We start from the raw sequence: 13,854 nt of genomic DNA on the forward strand, positions 1-13,854 counted from the left end.
TTGCCGAGCAAGTAAAATAGAATCAACAGCAGGTGAATGTGAAATTATTGACACATTTTCGATAGCGAGAAACATTTCTGTACCCCAGAACTACATTCTAACCCGCGAGGAGGACCGGCAAAACAAAAACGATGGTACTTAGGTAAGTTTTAAATTTCATTTGCACACACAAAACGTGATTAAGCAGCAATGCGCTTTGTGGCAGGATAAACACACTTTAATTGTCTCATCGTAAATGGCCGCTGGTGGAAAATTTAAACCTTAAATAATTCACGCATGGCGATGGAGTGTCATTAGTGAACCATCATCAACGGCCATTACTTTTGACCATTTTCACAATAAAACCACTATTTGTTTTTGCACCACTATGAAATGCAGCCCCGTACGGAGGATTTTCTGTTCCAGCTGTGATTCGATTTCAATTATATGCGGTTGCTAATATGGGTGTGATATTTCATTTATCCCACCGTTTTCCCGCCCGGCAGATGGACCGGTCATTCCGTAATCGCTTACGGAATGAAATCTGCTTTCAATTAAATTATCGCTTCGTGGCCACCGGTTCGCACCCGCTAAAGCTGTGTGCCCCGGTTGGCATGGGCAAAGCCGATTGAAGCCTTTCTGCCTGCTGGTGCTTGTACTGCTGCTGTTGCTCCCGATGCTGCCGGGATTATGGGTCCTTGGTGTGCAGATTAAATAACGTACGTGTATTACGCGATTGGAGGCTGCTAGGATGGTGGTGGGTGGTGTCAGCCGAGAGGCCAGCTGATCTTGTGTTGCATGTTTAATTATGAAGAGCCAGATTCTCGATGGAACATGTTTAATCAGAACACACTGACCTGCTCTGGATGTACGCTGCGGGTTGTTATGTTTTTTGTTTTAAATATTCGTTCGCATTCTTTGTGCCAAATCCGTGTTTCTGCCGGCCACTGTGAAATCTGGGGGAAATTGAAACATTCGTTAGCTTTTCCGATTGGTAAATATCGCGTTTCGGAGTTATTTGAGCTACTCGATAAAGGGGGTTTAATTCACAATTGATGAATAAAAACAAATGTATAAATTCATTAATTAACACATGATTAAATTGATTTACATAATTTGTTAAACTCATAATAAATAAAGTATCATAAAATTATTATTACCTATTATGAACTTATTATCCAAAATGCCCTACTTTTCTATTCGGACTGGAAACAATTGTCTATTATTTGTATTTTGAAATATTTCTGTTTCCTCAAAAAAATCTCTCTACATGAATTCATGCTAATAATGATTATGTATTGTATGATGTAAGTATTTTGCTACATTTTGTTCGTCGTGTTCCGGAACTCGTCTGCGTAAATGTATGCTGATAAAACTTTTTGATAAAAAGTGTATAAAATTTGTCAATCAAAAAGTCCACAAGTTGCAGAATTTGAGGAACGTATGTCTTTTTTCTATTTGCACTTGTCAATTATCAATTTTGCTGCCCTCCTTAATGTGGGAGGACTGGTCTGGCAAAAGTGGCGCCAACGAAAGATATAGATTATGTATTTAGTGAGAAACTTCCGAGTAAACTGGCTAGTGTAGTAAAAATGTTCATGCATTTTCATTACGAAAGATTACGGATTTATGCCTATTCAAGCACTGCGGATATTTTGAGTCGAGGGCAATCCAACCATTTTACCAATCGCATTTATTAAAGTATATATAATGTTAATGTGCTAGTTCCATTTGAGGAGCTCGCAATAAATAATCTTAAGCATACATCACAATGTGTCGAGCATCAGTTACTTACGGCGAATTTCTTTCTTTTAGTGAGATAATCTTAATATTTTCGGCAAACCCTGCAAAGTATAATTGTTTGCATTTCGTATGCTCTTGTTCAAAGGCAAGTTTGCAAAAACTAACATTCCATCACTTATCATCCGTGTTGATAACATTCCTAATCCCGGCTAATGCATCAATTGCAAAGTTCGTGTCCTTTCGAATTGAAATCCCCAGCTTGGAATTGCGCAAAACACTTTATATTTGCTTGCGTGATTTTCAATGGATTAAAGACTTACGTACAGATACTTTATCTGGCACAAATTTTAATGAGGTTTAATACGTTCAACGCTGCACTACCCGAATTTGGGTGATCGGATGATGTGCTAAACAAAAGGTCACGTAAGCTTTCACAGAGGGCCCCACGGCGTTGAACTTGTCAAACGACCGATAAAGATCTGCGCATTTCTGATGTAAAACACGGTTATTGAGGGGAATTGAGTAGGAAAACATCCTTTTACAAACAAGAGTTTTACCGTAGCTCTGTACGCTAAAAATTGATATAAATTTGGATCTCTTCGTAAGATTACGTTTTCCCAGACCCTTTAAATAATTTGTTAAGTTGGTCCCGTTTATGGACTTTTATGGTTAGTAAAAGAGCTATCCGATTGTTTTAGCTCGTTATATTACGTTTTTAGGTCAAAAAGCATAGAAGAAGTGATACCTCTAATTTGGTGCAACATTGACAAATGAATGATTTCTTATCTATTTGTACGATTTTCTGCGTTGATTTAAGGCGGATTTCATTTGAATCTCCATTTTTACTTCAACCACTTCCTGTTCAACCACTTCAACCAAATGACAGTTTATGTTTTTACGATTCCCCTCGAAACCGCATCCGGGGTGCAAACGGATACGGTTTATGGTACGGAAATGAAAAAGGAACTTATCCCCTTACACAGTGTCCCACATGCAAGATTCATCGAAATAGTTGTTAAGCTGAAAAAGTGCCCTCTTTCGATGGCATTCTAGGTGATAAGATCGAAAAAAGGAATCGTCATCAGACCTGAGCGAATCAGATTCCAGTTTACAACCACCTTAAACACACCGTTTGTGTGTTGAACGGCGTATAGTTAGTGCTGCGAAGGGGACACATGCACAAAAAAAAAAAGGTTCTGAGGAAAGAAGATGGCGAGCAGAGTACTTGAGCTGGCCCAACAAATACTATCCTATTAAATGTGATGAACCCCCAAAGCTCGTGATAAAATCAGGGTACTTTATTGATTTGCTATTTCGTCTTCCATCACCCAAGGTCGATACGGGTGAAAACGTGAACGAAAATCAGTTTCTTTTCCAAGGATCAATGTCAAATCAATGCGCCACTCGGTAAGGTTTGTTCGATTTACCCTTTTTTTTTTCGTGAGTCTATTTTTTCATTTCGCCAGCAAATGGCATTGTTGGAAAGTTACCGAAAGTTATCTGAATAACGAAGGAATCCGCCGAAGTTTGAACAACAACCACTGCCAGATGGTGCAGACGCCTTCTGCCTTTTTGGTGTGTTATTTATCAGCAGAAGTATGCCTCACCGGTACGGTAAGGTGCGAGAAAATAAATCATAAATGATTTCGGTGACAGCCATGAAAAGAATCAAATCATCATGATCATCACCATTACGACCGTGTTGTTTGTTGGGTGGAGGCAGACGACGACGATCGATTGGTTCGGTTGGAGGTGCTTAGAATTGTTTGCCTAGTCTTGATGGGATCGAAGAAAGTTGTTCGTACAATGTACGATGAATTTCTGAAGTTCGTTAGACGAAAAGAGAGAAAAAAAAGAACTCATCGCCTGTTGGATTCAAAAGGTCCGCACACACACTCCGTGGGTCGAGGGTATGAACCCGGGGGTGAGAACTTCCCTGGGCGGCCCAATTGGGTGGAGCACAAAATCAATTAAAAAGTAATAATAATCATAAACAATAAACCGCCAGAGCATAAATCACCGGCGAAAAGTAGCTCCGGCCCGAATGAGAAGACCCGAAGCACTGCTAGGTGCACAGGAAATGGAATCCGTTCGACGATGAAGCGATAGGTTCGCTTCTCCCCGTCCAAACTGGAGCGATGATTCGACGACACTCGATGTGTTGGGTGTTGGAGTTGGTTCGGGGCGGGTTCAGGAGTCGGTGATAATGTGCACCAGGGCGTTAAAATGTCTCCGTCCCATAGATCTTGAAACAGTGGAGCGACAATGATGCGCGAGGTCATACTCGCGGGTGATAAGAAAAAGGGGTGATTTTAATTACCTTAATAACTGTCTTTACACTCACTTTTCTACTTTCGACGTCGCTCGGTTCGGTGTGGTGCTTTGCTGGCGCATATTGTTGGAGTGTAGACCTAGCTGGAATGTGTACATGGGGGGGGTACCGGTAGGGTGGGCTAGATACTTTTATTGCCCTGTTACTAAAGGGATGTGTATGGTGTAGGTGATTGTGGATATTCGACTCCTTCGTCTCGCAATCGTCCGCTAGTCCCGCAATAAAATGTGTGTGAGTGTGTTTTCATTTCGTGATTTTTATGGCCGTTTATTATTTAATACAATTGCACGAATGGCTTCGTTTCCTGGACGGGGTGGACTGGGAGAAATTGTGTGGAACGGGAAATGATTTCTTGTTTTGTTGATGACGGTTAGCGACATTTGCTTTAGATAATATGGATTGGATTATTTAATGTTTTATGTGACATAAATTGAAATCCAAAGAGAGCAAAACATGTTTTACTCGAAACCCCTACACACTGTTTGTAATTAACACCGAATGCCATAAAAAAACAATTTGCTGTGCGGCGTGAGGAATTCGTATCACATTTATTGATTTAATTCTTCGCTCAACTTTTCCCCGAAACCCCGAAGAGAATCAGCCCAGTTTAAGGTTCGAATTTGAATCTCACCTTAAAGTTGCAACACACCTGTACGACCTGCCTGCAGTAAATGTGTCCATTTTTCCCAAATTTCCATCAGTTGTTCGTTTCGCGGTTTTAAAATGTTTACGACCTCCCGGTTTCGGCCCGCTGTATGCGTTTGATGTTTACGGTTGGTTGAAACAAAATTTAATAACCCTCACCGTTCAAACCGTTCGGGATGCGAACTGCTGGCGCATCATCGACGTACGCAAAGCAACCGACATTGCTCTTTCACTTAGGCGGCAAAGTTTTGGACAAAGGCTTACCCTCCGAAAGCGCCTACAGGGGAATACGCAAAAAAAAAGTATTCGGTGCGGGTTGATTGGAATTGATAATAAACAGTAATTTGTAACCCTCCCGGGGCAGTACGCGATTAGGGCAGTGTTGTGGAGTACTTTTATGGTGCCAGCTTTAAATCCAACAAAAACGTTGCCTTGCCAGCTTGCCAGCCACGCAAAAAGATTGACGAGTACGCATGTTTCGGTGGTGGTTTCTTCCACTGATAACGTTCACGCGCCGAGTGTGAATGTTTACAAATGAATTTAAATATACGGTACGTTACTAACACGATGTGTTGCTGTAACTCAACAAGACACACATAGTGTCCTGTTAATTATGTTTCAAAATAGTTTAATCTTCAACAAGACGATACCCTCAGCAGGGATCAAATGGGAAACACGTGCTACTGGAACGTACGAATTTAAGCTCTCAGCTAGAATTATCACAGAGTTTACATGTGTTACATGGAGTGAATTTATTATGCAACAGCTGTAGTGAGGCAAATCCTTAATTCCAAACCTGATGAATGCAACATCTGGACCGAGAAACCTTCCTTCGATGGTCTCCAGCTTTAACCAACCAGTATGCGATGGCTAGTCGAATCTAGCCAAGTCCGAACCGTTCTGCAGCAAGTAAATCCCGTTTGTCATGGAGTGTACAGCTCCGTAGAAACCCAGCCAGGGTGCACATGCATGCGAAACATTACACAAAACATCAACTTGATTGCTAAAACGTGAGTCGAAATGAAATCCCGTCGAATTGTTCACCGGTCGTGGACGTGCCGTCGTTCGTATCGGTCGGTGGAAGTGGCCGGGAACGCAGTGAGTGCCTTCGGCGAGTCGAGCATCCATCTAAAATCCGACAGTTTGACGGATGTTTAATTGTTGTTCCGGCAGAACTTTCGGTTGCACCGTAATCCTCGCCGAGGTGGATCGGCAATGTCTGGTGAAAGATTCTCCAGGACGCTGCTCGTGATGTCGTGATGGATAGCGGTGTGAGATGGACCGGATAGTTGGGAAAAGCTTTTGGAACAGCATAGACTCAGACTTTGAATCGGATTACACGCTTGAAATGGAAATTCGTCGATCGTACATTACCAGGGCGAGCGTTTGGGGTGTTTTAAAACATCAGTAACGCTTGCAGCGGCTATTTGTTTATTTTCCATCGTACTGTATCTGAACTTTGGTATCTGTTGAAATTTAATCACTGCCCTTGAAAGAATGAGTGAAATTGATTGGAAAAATCACATCCGATAAGATGGATTGATTATGTGGAAATTCATCAGAATTCATAGCTGGTCCATGTGGACCAAAGCGGAATTCTTTCGCATACGATACAGATCAGTAGATGCGGGTAGTGTCATTATTTTCAACAACATTCGCTTCACCGTAAGAGCAATCGTAGCTGATCCCGGGAAAAAATAACAAGCAAAAGCATCATATCCCACCGGAAGTATGGGGCGGAAATGGATGCCCAGGCAAAATATGTATCATTTCCTTCGGAGCAAGCGGAAAAAATGATTTACGAGCTGGGAGGTCACCTTCTGCGATGTGTGTAACGTACGTTGTGTTGGTCTCGTGGCATGTTCTTTTGTTGAAGCGTGCCTTTAGGAATGCTTTTAAGGAAATCTTTGCCAGTGGTAGGAGAGTTGCCAACGTTCTTCGGGGAATGGGCAAACGATTTATCATACGCGGAAGGAGAGTTATTGATTTCTTTTGTGAATTTGTATAAAGATCAGTGGACGCGTTTGGGATTTTTGTGAGAAAATAACATAAATAGGCAACCTCATTCGTCAGGTGTTATTATTTATTCTGGCCGACGTTCAGATGCGTTAAACATTTTATGGCTTTTGTTGTTGGTTTTGTGACTGCTGGATTTTGATCCCGTCTTTGTTGATGGAATGGAAAGGATCAGACATCGTTCAGTGTGCGTTTCTGCGAGCATTCTTCTGAGCGAAGAAAAATAGTTTAATTGCTTGTTTTATTTGTTATAGAGTGCCGAGCATATCGTAGTCATATTATGTTTTGGCGACTCTGCATTAATCGCGAAAACCATTACTTGGGGCTTTCGGTATACGACTATCTTGTATACGTTAATCCCTATTAACTAGTGGTGCTATTCATTTGCTAAATTCCAAGTTATATTTCTGTTCAGATTTTTCGTAGTACTTACTTATCTTGATGCCCTTGATGTACTTACTTACCTTGAATCTCATTAAAATGTCTCACTAATACTCTCTTTTTGGCTAGATCATCATGCTTCTCCTTCCAGATTTTCTTCTAATTACTTGTTTATTTATTTTTACTATTCAATCAGACAGTCCTTGAGTCCTTGGAGGAACGTTTCAGCTGAGATTTCAATCAAGGTATCAAGGCCGGTGTCATTATCCACCGAGCTGCCATTTACCTTTCTTGTATTATCTTAATCGAAGTGATTTAATAAACAAGAATTCAACATTTATTCTTTCCAAATTCAACACTCACGCATTCGATAAATATCTTTGATATAGTTATCTCTTTCGATCGACCACACTGGAAATGAAATAATAGAATGAAGTGAACTGATTTGAATATGCTTGAGGGAATTAAATTATTACAATACATAAACAAGAATCACAAAACTCGGACATATCTTTGCCTCTTTGTTCATCTCCAGCGGCTATTAGAAAGTTCCCATGTGAAAGTATGCACTAGTTTCACCAGAGAACAATCGAACGAAATGTTTCCTTCCGATCATGGTGGATCCACTAACATACCGCTTTTCGAGTATGCTTCAACTTTTGAAGAAAAATCTCCTCTCAAACAATGATGTCCACAAGAATCGAATTAAGAAGATGCTAAGTCACTGCAGAAGTGCAGAGCCAGACATTGAAATCGTATGAAGTGTCCTACGGGATCCCCTTGATTCGCTCGGCCATGCGTTGTTTTTTGGTGGTCGTTCGTTAAGCGGTCGCTCTTTGTTACATCACTTTCGATGTGACATTTTTACTCTCCGAACTACTACTCACTGCACTTGGTGGATGAGTGCATTCTCGTGAGCCGAACAATTTGCTCTGAATGCGGTGGGCTGGCTGTGGTGGCCATTACTTTTGACCGGCGTTGGGGAAATAAAGAGCAACGAAGTGTTCAAGGGTTCAACGACGAGGGAAAAAGGGAAAAGAGCTGAGAAGAATGGACTTATGTTGCCTTCTGACATCGCGCTATGCTTCATAATCGGTTCCCAAATCGCTTCTCGCACTCGCAAAGTGGTAGTCTGCACTTGTACCGATAAACAAACATATAAATCTTGTTTTGTTCTTTTTTCTTCCTTTACGGAGCATTCGGACTCCAACGGCGACGATCCGTGACACTAAGAGTCGATTCGATTTTATTCACAACCTGTGAAAGCAGAACAGTGAGCCTGGTTGCAGTGGTGATGATAAAGCGGGCGAGTTTGAAACAGGAAAATGCTTGAAATAGTTTTCCACGGTTTGTCAAATGCCGGAAGAATATAACACAGTTCGAGTGGGTTAGAAAGCACACATCTAGAAAGGTCATCATAAATAATAGAAAACAAAATGTTTCTGAAAATATGTGTCAGGTTCCCACACATAAAATTTCAAAACATTTTAAAATCCTCCCTGGCATTCTCAGTCCAAGTCTTTCTGTTGATTTTTAATTGTCCAACGTGGTTGTATACCTTGATGAATACAAAATTCTGAAATTCTGGTTGAATTCAAGGTTGAAATGTGTATACTTATTGGTACAAGATTTGAAATATTCGCCTTTAATTGCTTTAGAACCAAATAACTATTGTGTTTGGCCTGCAAAAGAACGCTTTAAATATGTTACTTATCATTTTCACTATTGCAAAAGTTTGCTTGTTATGCTTTGCCCGTTTCCATTGACATTTGTTTATACTGTTAACAGCAGAAAGGATTTCCGATGGGCCAAATTTGTTGAAACTAACGCCTGGAATCAAATTCAAACCAAACAAACCAAACGATTGAGCCAAACGATGGTTCCATGGTCAGCAGAATTTTTAGTTCTCACTGGTTGGTGCTTTTGTTTTCTTTTTGTCTAATATTTTCACAACGTCCACTGCCACCTTCCGTGCAGGAACGGAAACTGCCTTTGCTTGCATATACACCTTCCGTCGTCGTTAACGGTTGAGAAGATCTTATCAAACATTCGCTTTCTAATTCAGTTCTGTGTTAACGCATGACCAAACTCTTACCTTTCCCCCGGGTTGTGGCCACAGTTCAGCTCTGCGTGTTGAGGTTCATGCTTCCACTCAATTATAGTTCTCATCAGCATACAGGTGAGATCCTAAGATTTGCAAACGTGTATGGGGGCCTTTTTTACGGGGTTTGTTTTGCCAACCACAACTGATTTTTGAGGCAAGCTCCTCGTTACGGTTAATACGCAGCAGTTTTGGAAAGGTTTCAGTCTATTAAAGGCATTGCCGATGAAGCTGAGAATGTCGTGTAAAAAGCATAATTTGCTACGGTACAGCAAACACCGATCGTTTGTTTGTTTTCGTGACGGAAGATATGTATTTGTCAATAGAATCGATCTCGGTTGGTAGGAATGGAGAATTGGCGTAACATGCTTCGCTGGATTATTTAAATATTGAGATAATTTCTTGCTGATTTTTAAAATTATGTTTGCGTTAAATTTTGGTTATGCAATTTATGCTACTGAACAGAATAGATACTCGTTGGATAAATCCTTCCGCTGATGTATATCTGAGCTGATTAACAGAGCATAACGATCGAATCATTCATCAGTGTATGGCAAACTCTTTATGGCTCAGGCAATTCAATGAAACCTTCTTACCGATATCGTTTTTCAACTCTAATGACATTAGCAATAAGTTTCTTTGGACACATGAAATACACCAGCTTTATCGCTGCTTTTGATCAAAGCTTGTTTCGATTGTTTTCCCAACACTGCGCCATTCGAGGCGGAGGCTTGTGATGACAATTGTCGTTATGTTGTTAGGTTGTGGATATATTTCCTGTTTGTTTGCGAACCGCCGGGAAATTGTCGATTGCTTGGACATTTGTGTTTGCTGCTGCTGCTGCCGGTTGTGTTATGCTTTCTCCCGCTGATGGTCTCCGTGTGTTGTGGTTGTGGAAGTAAGCACCATTTTCCAACGCTTCGCTATCGACGTCGGCACGAAAAGCATAACGCAGTCGGACTATTGCTCCCAGTGCCATCGCAACCGAACGCCAATCGTATGGAAAGGAATGAAAGAGGAGAACTGGATGAAAGGAACCCCTCACTCAACGATGGTCGGTGAAGGTGCTAGAGAATGAAAGAAAGGCACTTGGGTGCCGTATCGAACAAACACCGAGAACGTACGGTGTCGCCAAGAAAAGCATCGTCAGCCACGTGCCAGCGGGATCGGGAATCAAAAGCCCAATTGATTGACTAACTATTTACTTGCCGGACGGATGCGTGCTGCTCGTGCGCCCGCCGTGTGGTCCAGGACGGACCAAAGAGTATCGAGCAACCGCTCGACTAACATTACCTTCCGAGATGTTTACCTTCTTATGCTCACTTGCACCGACGGCACGGTGGAAGGGAGCCCAAAACGACCGAATAAAGTGGAGTGAAGGAGTTTCCTCCGTATGCTCCGGTATCATTTGACGTTGCCGCATGCCGCATGTTGTGACTCTTGGTGAGCATTAACAATGGATGACTGGATGAGCGGTACGACGATGACGATGGTGAATTCGATGATGATGATTACTACTATTATTATTACCGTGACAAGTGAATCGATCTAAGAGAACCCGCATCGCACGAAGGCAACGGTGTAGCACCGACCGTGATGCTAAACAATGCGGCATCCTGAGCTTAGGTCCCTGGTTGGACGTACCCCGATACGCTGTGCATTGTTGCTGATTGATTTGATCCTGGCCCGGTGGCGGTGGCGGTCAGTCAGTCGGCGTGTGCTCGGAAGGATGTATTCTCAGCCGTCTCTGGAGCAACCTGTGTTATTTGTGTCCTTTTGGGACGGACACAGTCTGCAGGGCAGCGGGTTGGATTTATTATACGTACAAGAACTCACAATTTCCCGAGCCTTTGAGCATTTGCTGAGTCCCTGGGAAAACCGGATACACGTTTTCCGTCGGGACATAATGGCTGCTGGGATTGATGATGTGGCGCTGTTCGGGTGAGTGAAGTTGAAACGGTAGGGCTCACTGGGTGGTGAGCGCGCGCAGTGCCGTTGGATACGCTTTTGGGTTTCGATGGCTTTGTTTGGAAACCACATGTTCGAGCGAGCGTCCGGTCAGTTGAGCGTAATTGCGGTTGTCTGTGTGGATGGGATTACTTTGAGCAGAAGATGGTCGAGTGTGCGATGGGCAGTGTAATTGGGTATGAACTGAATAATTACCACACATCCGCATCGGTGGTCTGCAATGCGGGACCATGGCGCTGGAGTCTTTGCACGGCATGGCAGGATATCTGCGAAAGCTTTTCTTTGCTCGCAGGACAGTTTTTCAGGAATTGTTTTGCTGTAGTGTCCTTTATCCCAGTATTTATAGCACGATAGTCTCCTTTTGAGATAGAAATTATGTTTCAATTTTCATTTCATTGTCACAGACAAATAACTCTACATCTAGTCTGAAGTCTGGAGCACTATTTCAACATGAAACGATAGGATGTAAAGAGCCCTTGCTCATTTAACTTCGACTTTTCACAATGTCCATGCTGAACATTTTAAAGCCCGCAAAATAGCCTTAAGCTATTCCTGGTAAAAACCCGACGGTTCATAATGCTCCCCATTCGGACAGCTTTGCAGGGCCGACATAATGCGAAATGTTTTGATACACTTTGTTGCGTTGCGGTATATCAAACGAATGCAGCCGTCTATTCATCTACGGAAAATGAAAACTATAATATGAACCTCGACACAAACCCTCGACGGCAACCATTTCATCCGCATCAAATTTGCGTTAAAGGGCTTTATCGGACAGCATGAATCCTGCGTGTGCTACCTCCATACACCGCATCGTTTAGGCCGGGTTCGCCCGGTTCAGATGTTTATCTTTGCAGGCTCGCATATTAATAACAAGCGTGTATAGTGTCAGCCGACAGTGTTGGTCATAGGGCACGCAGTTCGATGCTGTTGCTGCCGGCTTTGGCAGCACATTGGAGTGTTGTGATTAATTTACCGGTCCAGCATACGCGCATTCGCAATGAAATGTGCACTACATGAATAGTTTCAATTTTACATCACCATTTGATGTACCTAACGGACATGATTAATAGCTCAATATGTATCTCTGTGGCGCTGGATAATGATGGAAGTTAACGCGTCAATCTGTCAATATCGTTGAAGCAATTTAATGACCTTTCAAATGGCACAGAGCCTCTGCCTTTCAATGGCCTTTTCATGCAGAGAGGACATTTTTAATATTGCTGCACTTGAACACGATACCGAAAGTCTCCTCTGCCTGCCTAGGGCTGGAAGTACATCGTTACGTTCGATAGATTGCGCAACTTGTCACATTGTATTCTTTGTGTATCGATCGTTACCTTTTACTGTGACAAAGTGGCGGTGACCGGATATTCGGAAGAATAAATCTTGGAAGATATCTTCGCCAGATAGCTCGGGCTGGTGGTAAGTTTTCTGTCGAAGCTTTGCCAAGGCGGCGCTAACGAGTTGATGCTTTCTGATCACGTATTTTCCGTTACACCGGTGTGCGGTAGCCTTACTTTCGCTAGTTCAATGGGTTCCCTATCCGTTGCCCGACTGTTTGCTTCCTTCGGCACTCCGGGCACAAAATGTATCATGCGGATGCACTTATCTTACAGATTCTAACACTCAACGCCTTTTTGAAAAATGGTACGAAAGCAACCGAGATTGGAAATTGAGGGAAGCATTCATTTGCACATTGAACCTGTTTAGGAATAAAATGCACGCCCCGTCTTGTGGAACGTGCTATTCTGTACGCGTGTATCGTAGCTTGAGCTAGAACTCGGTGCAAACCCAAACAGTAATAGTGTGACTAATGAATTTATGCTGTTTGTATAAATCATTAGCTTATTGGTAGACGGTTTTAAATATTCAAAGTATTCAAAAAAAAAAAATGCTTAAAATATTTTCATTCTGAAAGACACTCTTTTATTAAATAGAATTTTTCTTAAAAATAATAAAACTGAAGGTCGGATGTTTCTACATTAAAGGCTTCAAAAATCGTTTGCAATCTTTGTGGCATACGGTAATAAAATTAATGTGCAGATAGATATCCAAGCACGTGAACGATGGGTTGTGACTTCCCAACCACTCTATGGCACACGCGCTCAGGAGGACTGTTTTGTCTGGCACTTGCTACAAATACAGTGCAGTGATGCAATTAATTAACACGCTGCAAGTATGTGCAACACCTGCACATCCATAAGGAGCTTTCGATTGTACGCATGGTGCAGCACTGCATGGGCTGGGGAACAAATTTGTAATTACCAGTTGCATGACTAGCTGATGATTTGTGTGCAGCATCTCGCCTGGAACCCGCACTTGAACCCGGTTGATCGTTTAGCAATCAATAACCGAATCCATCAAAATCGTAGCGCGCCCCAAACCCATCATCACATGCTTTGCGGGCGCATTTCGTACCGTGCAAGCTGCGGCACCAATACGGTGCATCTCTAGTGCTGCTTAACCCGCCCGTCTGCTTAGTGGGAAAACATGGCCCAAGAGGGTCGCTACGTGAATAACAACGTCAACGAAGACTCCCACCACCACCACAGCCGCAACACCACGGTACGCATCGTACAGTTTCCGCTTCAACACACAATCAAATATCAATCTGGGGTCCATTGTTTGCTGAAAAGTGCAATAATGCACTCGCGATAAGATCGAACCACGGCATGCACACGAGGGG

The 13,854-nt window shown here is 42.5% G+C and overlaps 1 protein-coding gene across 1 annotated transcript in view; it reads left to right on the forward strand.

Moving 5' to 3' along the window:
* The first annotated feature begins 11,103 nt into the window (after nt 1-11,103).
* Nucleotides 11,104-13,854, forward strand: part of LOC128302694 (thrombospondin type-1 domain-containing protein 4) — an 81,051-nt gene continuing 78,300 nt past the window's right edge. The window contains exon 1 of the mRNA XM_053039558.1: nt 11,104-11,138. Within this exon, the coding sequence (XP_052895518.1) occupies nt 11,104-11,138 (35 nt within the window). The remainder of the gene's footprint in view (nt 11,139-13,854) is intronic.

The sequence above is a fragment of the Anopheles moucheti genome, chromosome 3 (assembly GCF_943734755.1).
Source record: "Anopheles moucheti chromosome 3, idAnoMoucSN_F20_07, whole genome shotgun sequence".
In the NCBI taxonomy this organism is placed as follows: domain Eukaryota; kingdom Metazoa; phylum Arthropoda; class Insecta; order Diptera; family Culicidae; genus Anopheles; species Anopheles moucheti.